A 24,408-nucleotide genomic window follows, 5' to 3' on the forward strand; every position below is an offset into this window, starting at 1 on the left:
CGAAACGTATTAATAATGACATTAATAAGAAAAACATTTATAAGAGATCCTTTTCTACCAATTAAATGAAAATCATTTATGATTAATTTGAGGGTACAATTATTAAAAATCTGAGAATTTTGTTTCAAGAGATCCTTGAAAGCATGTAGAGCATGGTTAAGTAAAAGGACAACATTGTATGTGTACGTTTACGCCGACTCTGGTTACTTAATGAAGATTTACCCCAATCGGGAAGATTAATTTGAGGTTACAAATATTAGAAATCTTAAATTTTTTATTCAAGAGATCTTTGAAAAGCATGTGGACTATAGTTGGGTGGAACTACAACGCTATACGTGTACGTGTACGTCGACTCTGGGAGTTAATGTTAATACAGACTTACTCCAATCGGGAATACAGGGTGGAAAATGGATGAACGAATCTTCAAGATCTTTGAGTTTTCATTACACACACTATAACACAATAACTATAATGAAATTTTGACCCGTACAACAATTTATGGTCTAGTTTAATACGTAGAAACATTTTGGATACAACTATATCATCTACCAACTAGTTACTGTATTCTTTACACCTTCTGTACTTAATTTATATAACCCTAATGTTAGGCAATTAGAGCTTTACTTAATTATACACCTTGTTTATGAGAATTACTAAATATACAATAGCTAATTCTTGATTGTTTAAAACTATTACTAACCTAATTTTGGTTTTTTTCTACTTTGACCTCGCGTTCAGTTCAACTCAGTTCATATAATTCTTTCTGATCTTCGATGTTAATAACCACCACAAGTATTTATGTAAAAATGTGGAAGTTCACTGGATAATGGATCACATTACAGTGGAGAAAAATTAGGGAAATATCAACAAGGACAATTCCGTCTTGAGCTATAGAGACGAGGTTGTATCTATTGGTTTATAAAGCTAGATTGATGATTATTTGATCTCAGATTGGAAGAAGAATCATCCTGCCGTTGAATGGGTATGCAAAATACGATTACTTTACACATGAATTTTAGGAATGTGATCTTTCAAATATTATTAGAATGTACGTATGTTTCATATTTTAGTTTGGATTGTATATTAATCAATTATTCAATATTTTCATTGGTTTTGATATTTCACATATCAGAATTTATTCATCGTTACTTAAAAAAATCGCGACGCCTCTGATGGATAATGAGTGAAAGTTAAGATGGCGGCTTTCTTACGCACCATCCATTTCTTGACTACAATTTAATGAGCATAAAATCCAAATGATAATTTGATTTGGACTTAATTAACGTTGTACCGCCAGAGAGAGCGACAAGAAGAAGAGGCAGCACAGGGTATAAGAATTTGTGCCAGACTGTTTTCTCATTTTACTGGATAATTGAATGGAGAAAAAATGGTAATAATTCTCAGAGATGTTAACAAAGAATATAATTTTGTTATTTTCTTTATCAAATTTAACTGCAGTCTGGAATTTAATTGGAGTACTCTCACAGGTTATGCAAACTGCATTATTGAGGATATTTTATAGTGTATAAAGGCTCAAATAGAGAGAGAGAGAGAAATGCCTTATTGTCGAAAAATTGTTACAATTTTTAGACAAAAGTTTGTAAAAACTAAAAACAAACATGAAAATAACTGAATAAAGATACAAATAAAATAAAATTTCAATATACAGAAGAAAACCACAGTAAGAAAATTATAGGTAATAGTAATAGGTAATAATTAGTATATAAGTCCAGAGCAAAAATTAAACCAGTATGCAGCATGTCGTGAACAGAGAAGGCACTTTCAAGTAAATATCGAGGAATGCGGAGAAATATGAAATCAATTTGATTTAAATTGGCAAGTGATTGTGCATTTTTTGCAATGTAAAATATTGAGCTCTTAACTAATTCTGCGTTCCTGAGTGGATAACCGTGCAACGACCTTTCTGAAATTGAAGAGGCGTGCTTACAAATTAGGCAAACGGAAAGAAAGATGAATAAGGAAGGAGTCTTTTAAAGAAGTTCCTACAGTGAGCTCTGCTGTGTGAGTGAATATCCAACAGCTCTCTTTTGTAGTTTGAAGATTCACTCACTGAGTTCATATCTTCCAGGTGACCAATACATTTTCTCCCGCAATGAAAAGTGTTTTACATAGAGCTTTTTGCATTATTATGTGATCAATTAATACAGTATAAAGCGCTATAGCAAGAGTTGGAATAATCACATATATACTCTACTTCTAGCTCGAACTAAAAACAGGTTCATAGGTGTTGAAATGCTGAGTGTTATGTTGATTTAGTGGATAACATGTTAGATATTTTGTACGGAATTTATTACGACCGTAAAATTTTTGGGCAGGTGAATTCAAATGTAGCCATATCAGCATAACTGACGTCGATCGTTGGAGATGGCAAAAAACTGCGACAAACAGTGGAAAAAGTTCACCTAATGGTACTGGACGACCATTGGGTTAACGTTAGAGAGTTAAAAGAGGCCATCCGAATATCAAAATAACACATTTTCTATATACTAACTCGAGAATTATGCATGCGAAAGTTATTCGCACGTTGGGTGCCACGTTTGTTAACTTGGAACCAAAAACGCCTTAGAATGGATAAACTATTTTACACTCATGAAATAAAAGAAATAACAACCCCCTGTTTTGGAAAGGGTGAAATTAGACGGAAAAAGCCGGTTTCATCCGCAGGTAAAATGATGGTGATGATTTTTTAGAATCATCGTGTTCTTCGGCAATAACAAGAAAATATTATACATGAATGTTTGATGAGGCAAAAGGAGACTGCATTTGAAGAAACAAGTTTTTTTCCGAAACAATGCACCTTCTCACACTTTATTGATAGCCGTGACTAAAAATCACGAACTACACTTCGAATTGGTTAACTACTCACCGTATCCACCATATTTGAACCACAATAACTTTTTTTCTATTTCTATAAAAGTTTCACTTGAAGGAGAAATATTTTTATCAAAAGAGGACGAGGGCGTATATGTAAACGGTTATTTTCAGGAGGAAGCCGTATTGTTGATCTCAACATTATTCATTTTGATCTGATAGCTGTGATTTTTATTAATCATATTTGCAGTGTATGACGACAGAATAAAGGTCAATTTGATTGAGTGTACTTTACCCAAAACGAATATTGGAATTGATTATAAATTATTCTGTTTTGAACTTCTTACACCGTCTGCTGTCAAAAATATCCTGATATTGTCCTCATACAGCTGTACACATTTTATGTTACGGTATACATTTCCAGGGACTAATAGCGGTTTTAGAAAAGCTATTTAGAAATCAAAATGTAAATTTTTTCTCTCGAAAACGGAAAGACGCAATGGGAGAATAGGAATAGCGACTCCCTCATTATTTAGATTAAGCCAAAACATGTTAAGGGAGGATCTAAAGGATACACTTATTACACCCAATGAAGATTCATAGGTCAACGAATCATGGTCACAAAGGGAGATTTTATGCAAATAATTGAGAAAATGAAACTTTACTTTCTTGTTGTACTCTAGATTCTCGAAATTTTGTTTTATTGTTGTTTACCATAGGAGTATATATGTCTTGTGTTTGTGTTTTTCGTGTTTAGATTCAAGGAAATGGTGACTAATGTGAAGTAATTTTTCATTACTAATTATATCAATTCATGTTTCAAAATAATATCAAGCTAACCAAGAAAACAATGAGATAATAATTTGATGTGGATCTTGAAAGGAAGTTTATGTAATATTAATATTGATTCTTAGCTAGCTGTACTGCAATGGATAATGAAAAAAGCTGAACATGGATAATATCGATAGCAGAATTGATGATGATGATCAACGTTTTGAAAAGATTGTGTGACTTTTCCCAGGTTTTTTGAAATACGTTCCATTCGTTAAGATGTTATTTTGTTAATAAGAATTTTTTGTTCGAAATGTGAAGGAAATTTTTCACATAAATTCCATTTTTTATTGCAATTATTCGGAAAAAAACTATTATTTTTGTGCGAACCTATTTTCCTTTCACACGAATCTCTATTATTTCTGTGTTGGTATATACTCAATAAACAAAACAATCCCAAATAGAACGTATGTCTATCAGATATATCGTTATTTGTGAATTTTACCACGTTTCCCAAAATTTAACATTGTAGTCAATAAAGGCGATATATCAGCGACGCTCTTAAAGGGCCACAGCCGTTACAATGCGAATTACTGGCCCTAATAAAACACCGCCTGCTCTGATTACAAAATGTAATAAAGATGGAGCAGCTGGTCCGCCCGACTTCTACCGGCATTTCGCCATAGAAAATTCCAGTTCCGGAAAACTGGGGAACAATGTACTGAGAAAAGAGTGATTGAGCGTTGGAAAGGTACAAGAAAAGTTCATGCAATCAGCTTACGAGGGTTAAGACAGAATATAGCATTGTGAAAATAGTTTGAAATAATTAGACGTATTAAAGCATCAAAAGCCAACTGCAAAAGTGGTTGAGTGTTGAAAACATATAAGCTTGAAAATTCTTATCTCAATACTATTCAAACATAAAATTTGAAATTTCCATCAAGATTTCTTAACATATAGCATATACTTTTTACAGCAAGTTTAAACAATGTTCGGAATAATTATGTTGTGGATGCTTCGTGCTTTGGAAATGAGAAAAACTGAGAAGGCTGCTACCAAAACAGTACTGACAACGAGTGTTTTGTTTTTCTCATTTTAAGATTATTAAAACTGTTGAGCTTATATAGGTTAACGGGTTGAATCGCGTTAAAATTTTGAAAATTCTCGACGTTTCGGCTCCCACTTTGCAGTCATTATCAAGAAAATGGTGGGAATAGGGTGGTTATTCGTTTATTAGTAAGAAGTGATACAATTCCGTGGTCTCAATCTGCCTACTGCACGCAACGAATCACCCCTTTTCTTAGTTGATTCCAAGGCCTCAATCTGCCTACTCCTTGGAATGTTACCGAGGAAATGAAAATTGAACACTATTGATACAAACACACTCACTACTGATCTTGACCTAACTAGGAGCGATAATTGATAGCTTTTGCTCAGAAGCGATATGAAAGACTAAACCCGTCGTTCTTCTTTAAAAACCCCATAAAAAATTATACAGAAGCGTTAAATCAACGAAGGTCTCACAATATAACCTCCCTTTCCGATCTATTTCTGGAAAATTTATCAGGATATAGCCTCATAACTTTACTGTAATATAAAAACGTGCCGTATTGTTGGTAATAGTAATCATTTTTCGTTCTCCTAATATTATTTTCGATTATATTTGTAACAGAAGTGTCATTAGTATCCTCTGATACTTTATATTCAAATTTAAAGCAGAAAAATACAACAATATCATTTCTGATTCTTTTAACAGAATGTTGAGTGTGGGTCTTGTGGAATTGTGGGATAATCAATGATTTTCTTCAATATAGTAACAGCTGTTGATTTACGTTACATTATACAAAAAACCAACAAACAATAAGCGATAATGACTTTTTTCTGAATAATCCTTATAAAAGAATATCTTAGTGAACCGTTTTCTGTGGACTATTCGTCGCGGCATTAGCCAAAAACCTATTTTCTCCTTCGAAGAATGACAGACAATATTTTGAATTAATAAGATACAAAGGAAACGAGAAGATTTTAATATTTTAGACGTACCTCGTATAACAGCGGAAATTTTATTTCATATAATCGGCGATTACGTTTCGAAATACCTGACTGATGATTCGCAAATGGGAATGGGAATGGCGCCATAGAGTGTTCACTTTCACGTTACAAATAACAGCTCTAGCTTGTGCTGCTATCAGTTAGGATTGGAGGCTGCGCTCTTTAGATTCTTAGACGGCTCTAATGAGATGCAACAATATCGAAACCGGTCATCGGATTATACCTCTCATCTTGCAGTCTATAGACTTCAAATTTGCAGCATAAAGAAGGAAAATAATAATTGTTCTATCTTTCCGAAGGACGGCATGTTTATAATTATTACAATTCGAAATACATTTTAATCTATAGATGCACCTCGTATAACATATAATACCAGAAATGTCACATATATATATATATATATATATATATATATATATATATATATATATTGTGAAGTTAAGCCAGGTCCTTAGTCGCAAGGAACGCCACCCACACGTACAATCCGGATGAATATAAGTACACAAGGCGGTTGAAGGTATACAATGGCACCGCAATGATCCTAACGAGCTCGTATTCGCCCAGGAAATTAATCGCGAAGTGGAGCAGAAACGGATTCAGTATACATTCATGGGTGATATTTTTCTATGTTGATTTCAATTCAAATATCACTAATTTTTTATTACTTGGGAATAAAATCTATTTTAATTTTGAATGTATGAACAGTGATTTAACAAAACTGATACATTGGTTAGGTCTAAGACAACTAAGACTAAGTTGTTCGACTCGTGATATCACGAGAAATTAGTATATTATTCACACAACCGTCATAAACTTTTACAATTATCAGAATATTTGATTTTCAAAATTTTCGTGCATAATATGGTTTTGTACATCATAATAATATCATTAATCATTTGTCAGATATATGATCTTCCAGTCTTCTTTAGATGTTTTTCGCATGCATTCTGTTATTTACGGAAAATGATCCTCTATTCCTCATCTTTATCAAACCCTCATACAATTATACTAAGGTATTATTGGAAAATCCATGAGAATGAGAATGAGGAATCCTAAACCAATTTAATCAAAAGTCGATATTAGGTCTTCGACGCATCTTTGAACTGCAAGTAATTCGATTCATCACAACAAACCTTGTTAAATTTTGATATTATCATTCGACTTAGCTTTGTTCTTAAATATTAGTACGAAAATGATGTATATCGTAAAATTATTTCCTTAAAAGTACTTTCTTTGGCTAGAAATGCACGTATCTTAGCGTTAAATCCATGGTTAAAAGCATTTAGGCTTTTAGGAGAATGTTTTGATTAGCTTCTCAATTACAGCAATGGTACCAAAACCTTCACCTTCTAGTACATTTATGGGAAGATCTAAAATTCGCATGGTGCTGTATCTGATGTGTTTGGCAAATATGAACAAATAGAACGGCAGCTGAAATATCTTGAATTAAGAGTGACAGATTATTATGTTAAAGAAACCTGTTGGCTCCTTATCAGTTCTCTTTGTTAGAACAGCGTTCTAACAAAGAAACAGTTCCAGTAATCCAATCACTTCTTTGAGATAACTTTGTTCATTTCAATCTGTCCATTTCATTCGACAATTCATATTTCCCAAATTTTCACTTGATTTGCTTCCTGATTTATAGATTTTGATTCGCCATTTTTGACTGGAAACTTAGTGTAATATGAAATTGAAGGAATGGACACAGTTAAAGAGCGAATTGCACAGCGTTGGATAAATCGTTTGACGCTTTAAGTTCGTTAGCGTTTAGGTTATCCACCTGCGTGTGATATTAAGGTCATTTTTCTGAGATACCATACCGAACCTGGAAATTCAATGGTTAGATAAAGGACCAGTACCAGAACCGGTTGAAATTAAAGGTTCAGTATACTCCAGATTCATTCCAAATAGTGGAGCTACAAGTGTCAAGGTATATAAGGTATATAGCTGATGGAAGGGTATGAGGTTCTATCGGAGTTTATCAAGGTTTAGTTAACCGAAAGCGGCGTCTCTGATAACAAGATAATGCTAAAACCACATACTGAGAAAATTGTATGAAATAAGATCGAAGAACTTGGTTCCAGTCACAACCAGCATTTACTCCGGATCTTACACTGTCAGTTTACTATTTATTCAATCATTAAAATCCATGAAGAAATTATAGCAGGAGAAAAATTTTATTCCAAAAGAGATGTTGAAAATGCAGTGAAACCACTTTTTGTATACAAGTTCCAATAATGGTTGACGCAAGTTCTCACAAAATTTTCTGAACTTTGAGTGAAAACCATAGAATATGATGGGGTATACTTTGAATATCAAAACTTTCTTTTTGTATAATTATATTTATATAGGAAATGGATATTATTCATGAGACAATGATCAACTTTAAGAATAATAAGTGATCCATTTGAGATTCTTCCTCTGGTCAGTGTGCTCAACTTGTTATACTATCGTGTAAATTAGTGCTACTTGTAGAGAAAAAAGTGAAGAAAAAGCTTAGTTTGAACTCATGATAATTTCAAAGGAAATCATAACATTTTTTCCAGATAATTGTATGCTAAATTATAACCTTAAACATTGATCCAATACATGCACAAATTTCAGATAGAGCAACTTAGTATCTTAGTATCATATCAGTATTTGACAATACCTTGAAACAACATTAAACCTGAGGAAGTGTATAAAAGGAATAATTACTATGGATTTTAGAAAGATATTTTCATTCCAGATAAGAATTTGATAAGAAACGAAAAAATTTCGAACGTCATTTTTTTTACAATATTAAGAAATAAACTGTTTCAATCTTTAGTTTTGGGAATGTGAGTTTCTGTGACTAAATTATTTTATTAAATCGGAAAATATATATTTCCGAATATATATGATGGATTTATAAAATGAATGGTCCATAATATACGGTATTTACAAAGAGAAAGTTGCTATTTTCTATTATTGCACTACATAAATTGTATAAGAGACTTTTGTTAAGAAAATATATATTTTTAAACAGCGATTAACTAATCCGAGCTTAGCACATATTATAATAGGATATAATCAAAAAGCATTTCATCAGATCCCTCGAAAAAACGTTTATGCGGCAATTGTGTTGTAGGTAATTAGTTCGTTTACCATGTATCTATATTGTTAATAACGTTGTTTCGCAGACCATTATAACAAGTGGACACGAAGTGATATTTTCTAAATACCGTTCGCGTAATTACATGAATATATCATAGAAGTGAAGTAACCACACTAAGAAAGGGCGTACACCCATATAACTCCACTCTCCAAACTGCACAGAACACTAATTTCAGAATATGCAAACAACTTGACTCGGAACTAATAAATAATGAATGTAATAATCATAGAATCCCGCGGCAATTTCATGGAATATAACTTGGATTACCTAGTTCGGCGTTCGAATATAATTAGTGTTACATATTCGGTATGCGTGAATAAGTGTCTGTCATTTCTCCTATTGCTTCACAGAATTACATTGAATTTGTAAGGACCGGACTGTGCATTCTGAATATACTGATGAAAAAAAAACAAATTCATATACAATACTCATATTAGATTAAAAGGAAATTATTAATTTAATCCTAGACAAAGGACTAATTCTTATAGACGGTTCGTGTTTGAATAACAAGAACAGAATACTTGGTGATTATAAATGAATATTAGAATTCACATACTTTATAATAATAATCACTTTTCACATATAAATGAAAGTGCAACGGATAATTTTGCGTTTGAATTGTCAATGTGAGCACCATTTGTCACACGACACACATCAAATCAATCGTCGAATGCTACCAAACTTCGATAATTGCTGCCAGAGCTGTTTCAATCCTATTTCTTAATTACGGGATGTCAGGTGGTAGTGGAGATATAGACAAACGATCCTCTCTAAAGCTCTAAATGTAGAAATATCGACAGATTTGGTGACCGTGGAGGATCAAGCTCTGTTAAACCATAAACCAGTCAGGTGGAAAATGAATATATGAGGTTAACGCTCACTTGGAAAAGCCGTTACTGGAGTATTTCAAGGTAAGAAGTACCAGTTAGAGATTTTCCGCCAGGATGTGGCACAAAACAAATTAATTTTAGAAGAGTGTCTCTCAAGCAAATGTACCATCTTGTGAGAACTTTCTTGGCCCCCACATTATGAGTGTTAATGTGAAAGTTCGATTGACCACATTAGAGAAAATGATTGATAACATCTTAATCGTCATCCAATAACATTTAAATAGAGAAATTGGCATGTTATACGTGGTCTGTAGGCTTTAGAGCCTATAATTATTGTAAACGGTAAGGACGTAGTTATAAGCAAATTACTGTGGAATTATTGCGTAGATATGACAATAAACAAAACTGTTTGAGTTGCTCTTCCATTTTACATATTTATTATACATTTATAACTGTAGGTTCAATATATTGAATATCATAATGTGTTGAAACTCCGCTATTTAATTATAAACACACAAAATTGGAAACAACTCTTTTAATACAAATTCACACCAAATTATATGTCGTATTTTGGTAAATTTTTATTGAGAATATCAATTAATGAATCATTTATAAGCGATAGCGTATTTGCCTTGTTCGAGGGTGATGAATTTTTGACATATATATTTCTCTAAAACCTGAAGTGCTTCATCATGAGATGGTCCTACGTCATTTTTCACGTCTAGTTTTTCATTTGTTTAATCTTCTTGCATTTCTTGCTATCCATTTATCTGCAATATGTTTTCTACGATTTCGGATTATCGCGAATCCGTATAACTGAGAGTCGGATAATGTATTCTATTGTATATAAAATTTTCAGTACTCTATATAGACTCTTGTCTGCCTATTGAAGTCAAATCAAAGATTCTATGCTGATGAAACTTTCCCTCGTAATTACTAATTGATATCTTTGTAATTGAGAAAATTCAATGAATCTATATATTTTTTCTTTTAAAACAATGTTTTTAATTCGTATTCTTATTTTTAGGGAAGTATACAAATTTTCTAATTTCGTTTTAAACCATTGTAATGTAGTTAATTCCACTATATAATTCTTGGTAAACTTCCACGACGAGGCGAGAAGTCAATGGTTTTTTGGAATGTTGCCAGTCTTGCGGCTAGATCTTCATTATTGCGACAATAACTATTCAATTATTAGACGTTTGTGGGTGTCGCGCAATTACGTTTCTGCAACGTTTCCATTCTGGTCTGCTGTCAGCGAATAATAAAAATGATAATCTAACCAGAATGCAAAAGCATGAGACACAATTTATGTCATTTAATCATGGAAAATAGCGGAAAAATGTAAAGCTAGATTTATAACTCAAATTAACCTAGAGAACTTTCGGTGGATAGATTTGACCCAATTTTTCAGTTTTCTGGTATTATATTGAGCAAATATTTTTGTTTGACTTGAAACATCTAGAGTAGGATGTTCGGAGAATAAATTTAAATTTCACATAGTAATCATATAGCTTTACCTTGGGCATTACTATTTTTTATAGAGAAACTAGTAGAATTAAATACTTTCAAATACTGTTATATTTTTAGCATTTACATCCAACCTATGAACATTTAATTGATTTTTCTTTTTAAAAATTGAAAATTTCACTGCAATTTCCTTCGTGAGGTTTCAGATCCTTCTCATTTTATGGAAAATATTCTCCTTTTCATCTAAATATTCCTGCTCCAATCATAATCTTGGTATGAAAACAGTTATGTCAAGGCTTTGAAACAAATCGATTTCGTGAAAAATATGACACCTTTCTTTACTTATATCCTCAAATGCAATCATTCCTAATTGTTATTTAATTTGCAATTAATATGAGAATCGGAAATATTCTAACAAGAAAAGCGGTCGAAAATCTGAAGAAAGTTGATTAAATAGTTTTTGTTGACCTATGTGTATAAGCACGACAAATCAATTTTATTCTATATGTGTATTTCAAATATAAATACGTTGAAAAGTGATCAGTAAAATAGACAGAATCATATCCAGGTCAGCTGAAACTATTTTGATGATTCCCACAAAAAATTCGTAGCAAAGTTTGCTTTGCATGTAACTACATTATCACAAATTCCTATCTACATTGCACATACCAGATGTTAATCCTGTTATTGCCAGAGTAATAACGGAATGTATCCAATATAAATAGATGGAAATACGAGTTTTTTATGTAAATATATTTTTTAGTAGAATACAGCATTGGAAATTGTGATATTCTCATTGATTTAACGACTAAATGAATAAATAAAAATTAGAAAACATAAGTATTATTGTGGTTCTTAAAAAGTAAGCTTGCTTTCAGTCTACATAAAGTACGTGGAAAGGGAATGAGGATCCGATTGTTTAACTTGAACGAACATTTGGTACTAAATTCTTTGTTATCACTGACGATGAAAACCTGCAATTTTAATCACTACAAGGACTTAACAGTATGCTTGATTGGATATATATTGTTGTCGAATGATCTAACGGATGCCTTTAAATATTGATATTCGAAACTGATGAATTTAATACCTTTTGATTGGTAAAACGCCGCAATTCTTAACCAATTAAATCTTAGAAGATCGAAAATATATATTAAGTACACTTTGATGTTAAATTTTGCCATACTTATTTTGTTGTTAGTAATAAAGTTTTTAAAAACATACGTCTACAATGAAAGAAAATATAAGTGGCGCAGTCAGTGGAATAGTGAAATAGTCATTTAAAGATTCCAATTTCAATTTGTATCCGTTTTACTTTTGGTTTCACTTCTTCTAATAAATTATCCATTATCATATCCATAGCGCCTGACTCAGTACTCATCCGTCTTAATCCTTCTTTTGTCATTAAAACCAAGTTATATTTTTTGACCTGTTTGACATGTAAAGATATGTTTTTAAGTACTCCTTGCTTACCTAAAGCTATTTTGGCATTTTTTGATTGGTTTTCTATTATTTTCCTCGGTCTTCTCTAATTAACTTTATGAGACTCTCAAAACAGATAATGTTTTGCATCTATAATTATTGCAGCCCATTTGATGTTACAGGTTTATTAGCGTGTCTAGATCTCTTTCTCCCAAATTTTGTAGCATTTCTAATGTAATGTTGTCGTGACGCGCTGCTTTACTTCATTTTAACTTTCGTTCTTATCGTTATCTCGTTCTGTATGTCTTCCATCTTGAATTTACAGTTGTTCCTCTTTCTCTACATTGAAAGTTCCTCTTTCCATCGCTCAAGAATTTCCTCATCTTGAATTTACCATAAAATTAATATGAAATTAGAGAAATATAAATTAGAATGTCCCAAATCCATGGCTACCAACAACGTTAACATAACCACAGTTTGATAAAGGAAGTAACTAATTCAATAATTAATTACTCTTTTAAAATTATGAATTTAATTTTATACGATTGTTTGATTGTGAGGAATCTTGGTTGTATAATTTATTTCTTTGTCTATCACAAACGAGAAGCATTTGTTTTTGTTCTACAAACATTTTTTAATTCCATTTTAAATAGATGCTCTAGTTACCGAATAAATATGAATTCTGGATTATTATACTCTATAATGTGTAATTCTGATAACAGAGATATAATTGCATTTGAAATTGCATTGAGTTCACTGAATTTGAATAAATTAAATTTAAATCCAAAATAAATTATTGGAATTAACCAATAAATAAATTTGATTCTAATGGAGACCGAATAGTCTGTTTGAGGTTACTATATCGGTGATCTCCAATGAATTTACGTTAACCAAAGCTCATAATCATAATTACTTTCGAATTTCAATTAATTTGATTACCCTAGAAACAGAAATATACGACGTATCTACTGTTAGTACAGTAGTAAGCTAATTTACCCCTGAACCAAGTTGCATTCCAGAGAAGTTATAGGCCCTTAAAGTAGGGTCCGTAATTTGCAAATTGCAAGGAAATGCAACTCAAAACCTGTTACCGATAAATTCCAGGGACCCACACGTCCCATAAAATTGATTGTCTTGGGATATTTTGATGATGAAAAAAATTTTCCCGATCCCTTTGCGGGCTAAATATTTGGCGATGAAGGAGACTTTAACCAGCGAAATCTTCCAAAACATCTAATTCTATGTATATACTCACAAATAATGTTTGAATTTGTATTTTGTATATAAAGAATATATCGAAAATTGATTTTTGCGTGTTTACGTCCGCGTGGGCTATATATATGTACAAGTAATGTAGAATATATCTATCAAAATAATTGTAGTTCTATCAAATCAGAATTAAATAGTTCATTAAAGACATACAAATTTAACAATAATTTATCACACATTTGAATTGAATTAATAAGATTATTTAATCAGCCGTTTTCTTCTTATTTCCATTTTAGTAGATTTGATTCTATGTTTCCAAGCTCTTTTGCATCTCTGAATATCTCTATATCGTCTTCTAGACTTTCTAGCTATCTGGGAATACGGCATCTTAATTTCTCTACCTAAAAATGAAAATATCAACAAATTCCGATTTCCTAAGTATTTGGAGAGTCTCTGGACATCAGTTTTATTCAAACATTATATGAAAATTGGATTAATTATCATTGTATTATCTGATATTACTATTCAACGCTTGGATTACTTTTGTTATTACCAGCTCAGAATAGTTGCATTTTTTCTATAATACCGATTTATCTAATTACAATTTTTTTATTCTGATACGTTTGATATGCTTCTATTTGGTTTCTATTATCTCTATTTTTCACTCGTTTTCTTCTTGATAATTTCTCACTCAATCTCTAGTCCAGACCTCAGATTTATAAAATATCTTGTTTTTGTTTCCATATATGTTGGCTCCTAGGTTATTAATATTTAAAAATTGATCACTTAAAATTCGGTTTTAGTGAAGTTGATCCTGAATCCCTTGCTGCTATATAAACGTCAGGACTCTTGTGCTAGTACCACATCATAAAATGCAAAGCTGGGAGAAAACTATTTAGCTAAATCTTTAGGAATACTCTTTCCATCAAATTTGTGCTTCCAGTCCCAAAATTATACCTCCAAATAAATTTTAAACATAGAAGTAACGGATGGCATTCTTGACTCAACCATTTTTTACTACCACATATAATAAGTTATCTGTAAAAAGTCCTCAATGACTTTAAAAATGTTTTCATTTACAACTGTTTTCATATTTTGTCCTCAAACTCGAGCTGAGTGTGCAGATTCACAGTTTTTCACACTGCAAAATAACATGATCTCCGTTGTCTGAATCCACTTTGACCTTTCCCTATTCCATGACCATCTGAAGCCATATCCTCTGTCAATCAATTATAGAATATTTTGCCATGATTTCTACTCAATGAATGTTGATAGTTGGGTCATCAGAATTAGTTTTATTGTAACAAATATTATAATACATCTATACTAGAATAATTCAGTTTAGTATTTCGAATATGTTTCGTTTGTACCTATCAAAATTCTGATGAATCAAATAAAGAAGATAATTGCCGCTTTACTCAAGAAACCAATGATCTTAGAGAAGATCTCGTGGATAGAATAGTCCAATGCGACCAACAAAAAGAATAATGGAAATTATGAGGAATATTAATTAACCATCCATTCGGAGGGATTCCTTAGATGTCCTTCAGATAATACCCATTGAAACAACCGTTAATTCTGATCAGATAAAAAGAATATTAGACATGGCATTTGGCCATCAGCATCTAAACCTCGCTGAATAACTGTGGGCAGATATCCTTGAAGAGTTTGGGGTGGGTACCTGACGATTTCTGAATAGCCCTGCGAATTCGCCAAAATTTAAACATTCATTAATGTTAAATGTGACTTTAGGCTTATGTAGATGTATGATTTCGTAACAATAATAATTTGAAACCTATAACTCGATTTATAACCTTGAAAGTATATGGCCAGATGCGAACCTCGAGATATATTTCTAATCCAGTTGTAAATATTAATATATAATTCATTTTCAATTGACTCATGTCTTTTGAAGTTATCTGTTTTAAATTGACTTACCGCTGTTTCTCCACATTTGAGCTACTTTAGATTGAAATTTGTTGAATGTGACTCCTGGTATATTTCTTTTAACATCTCTTAAAAAATTGTAAAATTGATGCTTCGCCAATTTTTGATAATCTAATGGTCTAATGTACTTCTTTTTCCTCGAACTTAATGAACCCTGTTTTTTCCTATCCACTTCAAATTTTCTTGGTGCCATAATTTATTTTATTATATTTGATTAATCTAAATTAAACCAAAACATTTGACAGAACACTCTAATTTATGACTTATTTGACATATTAAGCGTATGCTATATTTTGATTCTAAGATCATCTCGGAGCCACATCAAAGATTCATAGAAAAATTGGACTCCTTAATAAAGATAAATATGGTATGATAAGTGCGCATTTTTTTATTAAAATAATTAGAATGAAGACTTGAAGGAACGAAATCAATTATGACCAATGTTTTGACTGTTTTTAATGCTACTTCTTTTGGTTCTTCTTGTTTGCTTCATGTCCTTCATAACATCTTGAGAGAGAGAGAGAGATTAAAAGTTTATTGATATATAATTTATACATAATTGCAAAATACAACTAATGAATGCTCATATTGAGATTAAGTTCTTAGTTCATCTGGAAATTATTAAATTGTATAAAAGCAATATTTCAATATAAAAAACTTCATGTTTTATCACAATAAATCGGTTTATATGTATTACTATTGAGATTTTTGAGATGTACAAGCAAAGAAATGCCAATATTTCAGTTTTTTCAATTTCCAATTACCTAGACTTTTTGATATATTAATGCATCTAAATGTTCTTGATTTTAGGTCTCTTCTGTTTTAAAATTAATTTTTTCCGATAATTTTTGGTGGAAAGATAAAATTTGACGTATCAACTAATTTTGAGTCTTTAGCAAAATATGATATTGACACTGACAATTTGCGTATTTATATTAATCTATAGATCACCTACATCATGAACATCAAAATCAAAATAGAAATTTGTTCTAATAAGAAAAATGAATTTTTTGAGGATTTATCTGTAATTTGTGTTATTGGGTGCGAGAGAAATTGAAGAATAGAATTGAACTATCAAGAACTCAATACACTTCTCCAACTTACTGATTCTTCCTTCTCCCATGAATAAAATACATTTTCACATACATTTTCAACCTAGATTTCAAATGTACAATATACTCATTATTTATAGTGAAATAAGCATGAAAATCTTCATGTTTCATCACATAAATCGGTTTTTATGTATTACTATTGACATTTTTAAAATGTACCGACAAAGAAATTGCAATGTTTTAAGTTTTTTGAGGATTTATCTGTAATTTGTGTTTTTGTGCGCGGTATAAATTGAAGAAGAGATATCAACCATCATCAGCTCAATATACTTTTCCAACTGACTGATTCTTCCTTCTCTATCCATAATTTTTTATACGAATTTCAAACATACAAAATTCTCATTATTTATAGCTAAATAAGCATGAATATCTTCATGTTTTATCAGAAAAAATCGGCTTTTGAGTGTTTCTTTTAAGATTTCTAAAATGTTTAAGTATAGAATTGGCAATATTTCGAGTTTTCTGAGGATTTATCTCTAATTTGTGTTTTTGGGCGCGATATAAAATGAAAATGAGAATTAATTATCAGCTCAATATACTTCTTCAATTTGCTGATGCTTTCTGCTCCAATCGGTGAAGTATTTTTTCCATATAAAGGCTCAAATTTCATTTTGAATGAATGAATGAAAGTCAGTAAAATTTTGAGTGAATATTTGTTGAATATAAAATTGATTTATTGCATATTTTGACAAAACTGTGTTCAATTTTATAAATTTGGAATTCAAAATACATTATGTGGGAAAGAATTTTCTAAAAATATTTTAATGAGTCACATAAATTTCAATATCATTCACAAACGGCACAAAAGTCAGTATCTTGATGTCTTCTTTCTCTGGTACAACTTACTGTTTCTATCGGGAGAGCAATAAGATCTACTCCTGCTTATATAATGCGTGTAACTTCTTCTCGATTTCCTTTTGCGTGGTCTGTATGGGGCTGATTTAGCTTGTTCTTGATAAACCTTTTTGTCTTTAGGATCCATTTTTCTCCACAAATTTGCGCCTTTAACTACTATATCTATTACATTCATACCATGGGAATTTTTTCTTACTTCTCGGAGAAAATTTAGGAATGGATTTCTAGTTATCTTACCTTTTCTATATGTTAGTGGATTTTTAGAAGTTTTGCGTCCATCATCGTTGGAATTGGTATCTGATAAATTTTCGTTAGATGTACGGGTCATTTTTCTAACGCATTCTTCACTTCTGCATCAATTTAGACTAGAGTTTTCATATTTTCCATTCATCGAAAAACTGTGACAATTTTGATGTCAAAATAAATATGTAACCAAGCTACATATTTTGTTTGCAAATTCCAAGTCAATGAACTAAAGGGACTTCAAACAACAATGCATTTCTCTCTTTCTTCAGATTATCGATATAACACAATTGTGTGAATTGTGTTAACATATTACACAGTGATGTTATACAACTATTTTTTTGTACAGTATAGCGTTGACCTTAACATTCAACCATTCATTATTCATAGGATAGTATGGAGGCTTGTCATAAAAAAATATCAGTTAGTATTGTTATTATGAAATATCATCGATTATTATTGAAGAGACTCAATCGATTTTATAAAGCGTGACGGACTGTTTAGAAAGCTATTAGCTTAAAGCACGTATTGATTTGATTGAATAAAAATTTGAATGAGTCAAGCGATTGAAGAGGGTTTAGTTTCTTCAAGGTTCACATTAGTAGATACCATAGCCCCTTTACTACGCAAATCGCTCTATCCTAGACAGTATAGAGGCTTGATATAAAAAATATTAGTGAGTTTTGTTATTGTGGAATATCATCGATTATTAAAGAGATTTAATCGATTTTATAAAGCGTGACGGACTGTTTACAAAGCAGTTAGATGCTTAAAGCAAGCAATGATGTGATTAATTTGTATGAGTCAAGCGATTGAAGAGGGGTTAGTTTCTTCAAGCACCACATACCATAACCCCTTTACTATGCAAATCACTGTATCCTAAAACCTGGAGTTCACTTGGAGTGAATTGTACCAATCCTTTGATAAAAAGTTTAAGCCTATTATTACATATAATTGTGTTCGAAACTAATCTACAAAATCTAATCTACAAAATTACAAAAAATATTTTTGCTTAGAAGTAAAAACAGTTACAGCGACATAAACTCATTATCCTTCTTAAGAGTAATCAAGGTAGTCAGTACTAATGAAACGCAATCCACTCGTCAATGTCAATTACAGATTAAGACTTTTTGGTGAGAATGTTTTTCCACCTTTTTTATTCACTTTAAACGTCGTTTGTTAAAAATCTAGTGGCGTCTAATTTGATATAAATTGTTCACCCTACCTAAGTACTAGTTTATATACTTTAACTGAGGCCGATGAAGACCAATTCCCTGAGGAAGAGTCTACAGTAGGAGAAGAGAGATTTCTAATAGATATAAAATGTCGGGTAACTTATGAAGCCTCGGACCACAAGCTTACGCCCTTACGGTATTATTATATATGATACTTATACATGAATAACTAACTATCCATTCCATTCCAATTTTCATCGTTATTATTCTAAGCTATCATCGTTTGACAAAAATTATATTGCTAGTTGTCTATAATTGGATCCAATACAAAAACCAATTGCTACCATTATCATTGATGTAGAATATAATTTAATGGAAAAAATCATCATTAACCCTTTCCTCTTACCACCTTGTATGCGTTGCTGTACAAAGTGCCAAAAACAATAAACAAAGAGATAATTCCTGTAGCATAATAGTATATCACATAGCAATTAATCCAGTGTTTAAATCAAGTGAATCCTTGCAATTCCTATAAGGATTATAGGTCTTTGGCACCCGACGGCACTATTTTAGAAGTATTTATTGCATATCGTTCTTATAAGCAAAGGCTTATGGAGAGATGTAACGTCACGCTTTACTAATAAGATTAAGCAAGCATCCAACATAACGGGAATCATCTCTAACAATGATACAGTAAGTTTAGAAACGGAATAGATGGTTATAGTAGAGGTGATTTGGCAAAGCGATCCCTGCAAGGACAAGTGCCAAGAAAGTGCAGACGAGAAATAAGGAAGCAAATTACTTGTCTGTTTTACAACTATTAATGTGAAAAGGTTTTCCGGCTTTTTTGAATATTAACTCGACAATGTGCAATTTGAGCTTATAATGAAAAATACTTATACATTTAAATGATAAATTTTAAAAGAAGAAAAAGTAGATAATAAATCAATAGATAAATAAAATAATTTTATTAATTATACAGAGATTTTTAGACGTCAACTTTTTTTTTCTAGTAAAACCTATATGGAAATTTGAGAAAGAGTATATGTTCCAAGTCCATTTCGGATTTTGAAAGCATTAGTTTATGTTTTGCGGAGGTATTCATCAAATCAAAGATTTTTCTCTTCTTTATTGGATAGTGCAATGAAATTCGATTGGTTATTAGATGATAATATTCCTGTCATGTTTTTAAATGACAAAACTATCAGTTGCTTCTTGTTCGTAAAAAATTTTTATCCGCTTAAGTGGTAGTAAATTATTCATTTCATATTTTTTGAATGGAAAAAACGACACTATATTTTTTCTTTAAAGCATAGTACAACCCTATTGAGAGGAGCTAAATAGTATAGACCCGTTAAGCGTAAATCATCTCGAATCGCTGTGAATACGATGTCGAGTAGATAGTAAAAAAATCTTCAAACAAAATTTCATATTAGAAGCATGCCACTGTCGGCATATTACATCAGTCGAATTTATTGAGGATGGTGAACCAATGACAACGAAATAAAAAATATGTGCAGGTAGAAATTTTTGTTAACAATCCTTTACTTTGAAAAGTATTTCAAAGGTTTCATATAGTACTGATATTATAGTGCAGCTCAGTTTGATACTTAGAACACCATACACCATTAATAACGAAAAATTTATCACTGTAAATTAATAAAGAATATGTTAAATTGAATAAGTGCTACTATTTTCTTGATTTTCACCCAAGAGTTTGTGTACATATAACATTTACTAACAGACTCTACTATGAAGGGCTCTTTTTACTCTATCCATTATTGATAAAACTATATTTGTCTCATGTAACAGATTTTTTCATACAAAAGAAAATTGATGCAGAAGGAATGGTCATTACCACATGTCACACAAGTGAGTGTTGGATTTACTTTCATATCTTAGTCCCATACAACTATTTTGGAATTCCAACCTTAGTTGTAGAAATAATTCGATTCGGCTTTACCAACCAAACCAACTTAAGAGATAAGACAAAGATTGTAGGCTATTTTCATACAAACTGTCAATGAATGTCTATGTAATACTTTTTGGGAACCTCGTGGAAGCCAGAAGTTTGGTTATCTTTCACTGACTTCAAGAACATTCTTGAAACTCGGCGTATAAAATTGAGTGGTGCCCAACATAACTTTCGCTGAGTTCATAGTATAATAAGATTGGCTAAATTCTACCCCTGGAAATTCTCATGAGAGTCCAATATGTATTTGTAAAATTTTAAAATTGTTGGCAGTGCTTGAAAGTGAAACATGGAGTGCTTCTTGTAAAATTATAATTCATATTAAAATAATAAATTTTGGATGCAAACATTTCAATTTAGTTTTTCATTAAGATGATTATGCTTTATATTCTTATAACGTGAAAAGATTTGTAAGACTAAATTTGGAAAAAATATTATGATGAACCAGAACTGAGGACTGGTTTCGAATCAAATATTTATATTGAGAGTTGTAGATGCTTCAGTTGATGTTTTTTAATATAAGTATGTATCTAGGTAGTGTGAATTCCATGGTTTTTTATATTTTCATAAAATTTACGACTAAATCACCGTAAACAGCCGTTACAGCAATAGTTGTCACAATTCTATTCAATAAATTTTGATATACATCTCTACATCTCCGACGACATAACCTGCTGACGTTAATTTATGTTGATCCTATATTTTAAGTAAGAAGAAGAGGAATTTTAATATAATTTCAACCTAAGATTTATGTTACTTCATTCTGCAACTTACTTAATCGGCGCCTACCTAATTGAAACTTGGCGAGAATTTTCCTTTAATACTTTCTAGAGAAAATGGCTGTTCACATTTTACCCTTCCTTAACGTCACGTCACCGTGGTTATATCATCCCGAATATATGCCTTGTTCAAAAGACGAGACACAGTTCAGGAAGTGATATATTACTCGGTTTTCACGGAAATTCCTTTATTATAAATATAACTCAGAATAACGCGTTGACTTTTCCAAATTTTCAGAAAGACATTCAACTACTATCATTCATAGTTTTAAAGAATTTATTGGTAATAATTCAAGTTAATACATCTTTATTATTCTAGCTTGATCTTCAGTAGTTTTCCAATATCCTTAAAACACATAATCATAAACTGCACAAACCTTCTGAAGGAAAAAATCAAAAACAAAAAGTTCCAATGTTTTTTTCAGAGACTACTGAATAATATATATATATATATATATATATATATATATATATATATATATATATATAATGTGTACTAACCATCTTGCTCTAAATATTTAAGTTATTTCAGGTTTCTTTTATATCATAATTAGTTCATGACTTGTTGTCTTCATCAAATGCCATTTTTTAATCGGCACTTAATTTTCTGAAAATTTTAATTTCCCTTTTATTCTCTAATCTTTTCCCATCATCGACAATGTTTCTAATGTATATGGAACTGCTGGTCTCAAAATTTTTGCATACGCTTCGATTTTGATTGATGTTGAGAGATTTTTGCTCTCAGTAATATCGATAGCGATACAGCTCTATTAACAGAATTCTCTTATCCATCTCATATTCTTCTAGGTTTGTAGATGTTACGGTTACCTCTAAAATCACTTTTTCAAAGTAAACTATAGTGTAAAGTATAGTCAGTATAATTGTTTTTAGTTCACAACCCATTTCCATATATTTTGGTGTCTTTCCATTTATTTGTAAGCCAAAATTCTTTGCTTCACCAACATTTCTGTCTTCGATATTGTTTGTGATATTACGTCATCGTATTATGCTGTATGGTGAAAGATGGAGCTTGTTGTTCGTATATGACTTTTTCTTATTATTATCTTTATTATGTTTATATAATATTAAATCTGTTTTCGTAGAGAGATGATCGCCATGTCTTAGACTTTTTTCTGATATAAATTCATCCGCTAAATAATCTCTCATTAAAATTCTATTCCTTGTATTGTTCCACGCCATCTTAATGAGATTCCTCATTTTTTTTAGTTTGCCACTTTGCGTGTTTTATTCAATTTGTCGCCATGCTAATCAGTAATCTCGACGATTGTGAAGTTATTCAGTTTCAAATTGGAAAAAAATTCATCCCGGTAACTTATTTGATGATGAAAATATAAAGAATTATAAAAACATGCGTATAGGGTTTTTAATGAAGTGATGTCAAATGTTTGAGGAGAACAATCTCAGCATTGAAATAAAGAGTAGATAAGGATTATCAGATTTTCATCTGTCTCCAAAATTTTGTGGTAATCATCTCTTGGAGAATGAAGTTGAAAGGGACTGTTTCTTGATGTTCAGGCCTCAGAGTTCTTCTATGTAGGTTTTATCAGTTGATGCAAAGACTTGATAGAATATTTAAATGTTCATGGTGACTATTTTGAGAAATCATACAGACTCGCTCACAACAATAAACTCCATTAGACAAATATATCCAGTACTCCCTAGCATTCACAATATTCATAACACTATTGACCGTTTTGCAAGCTTTGGTGTTACCATTACTTTAATCTGGGTACCGTCTCACACTGCATACATGGGAATGATCTTGCAGATCAAGCTGCAAAAGAAACTTAGATGGTAACCTCTACAGTAACTAGAATCAAATTAACAATGATGTCATAGCTAGCATAAGATGTTCTATACATGACCGATGGGCAAACCACTGGACAAGCTGCAACACTAATTTTATAAGAATAATTAATAAATTCAACATACATCGACTTCAGAAACCCACCTTCCACTAGTCGTAGAGACTCAGTTGTTGTGTACGCCTGCTCTAATATTTGGAAGACATTGGCCTATATGATAAAAAATTATGATGTCGAAGTTGAAGTCAATAATTTTTTCTACGACCATTTCTGTAAACGTCAAAAATTGCACTGTCAACATTCCTTGTAAATGACATTTAACAATAACATGCAGGTAATGAGATCTCATAACAAACACGTCCGTTTTGAGAAGAAAACTTCTTGCTTTAATTGAATTACAATCGAATTTTTATTTACGTAAGATTTTATTTGGTCTATTTCCACAAATTTACTCAGTTAAAAAACATAAAAACTTTCGACATTAGCGAGATATATTTAGGATTGAACGAGTGATGGCCCTAAATGTAGGCAGCACATTATGCAATTTCTTTAAAAATAGAACACGTTTTCTTAAGTAGCATACTATGAAATTAAATGTCATGTCATTTATATTGTCAATTTCTTGGACAAAATATGATTGTATCCCAACATTTTCTCAACGTTATCTACGAATACGTCTGATATTAGTGAAAGTGATGAAATTATGAGAACTCTACCGGAAATTTTAGAAAAAGTTCAAGCTGCCACACATAATTTGTTACCGTTAAAAACCAAAGA

General features: G+C 31.3%; 3 protein-coding genes across 10 annotated transcripts in view; all 3 read right to left on the bottom strand.

Moving 5' to 3' along the window:
• Positions 1–24,408, bottom strand: part of LOC130901729 (RNA-binding protein Musashi homolog Rbp6) — a 1,060,444-nt gene that overhangs the window by 508,605 nt on the left and 527,431 nt on the right. The gene's annotated exons all lie outside the window — the stretch shown is intronic.
• LOC130901734 (uncharacterized) lies at positions 13,906–15,936 on the bottom strand. Its single transcript, XM_057813304.1, has 2 exons — positions 15,661–15,936; positions 13,906–14,123 (listed from the first exon to the last, which is right to left on the bottom strand). The coding sequence occupies exons 1-2, from the start codon at positions 15,860–15,862 to the stop codon at positions 13,981–13,983; spliced, it is 345 nt and encodes a 114-aa protein (XP_057669287.1). The 5' UTR covers positions 15,863–15,936; the 3' UTR covers positions 13,906–13,980.
• LOC130901733 (protamine-like) lies at positions 17,434–18,080 on the bottom strand. Its single transcript, XM_057813303.1, has one exon. The coding sequence runs from the start codon at positions 17,962–17,964 to the stop codon at positions 17,590–17,592; it is 375 nt and encodes a 124-aa protein (XP_057669286.1). The 5' UTR covers positions 17,965–18,080; the 3' UTR covers positions 17,434–17,589.

Source organism: Diorhabda carinulata, chromosome X (assembly GCF_026250575.1).
Source record: "Diorhabda carinulata isolate Delta chromosome X, icDioCari1.1, whole genome shotgun sequence".
Lineage (NCBI taxonomy): Eukaryota > Metazoa > Arthropoda > Insecta > Coleoptera > Chrysomelidae > Diorhabda > Diorhabda carinulata.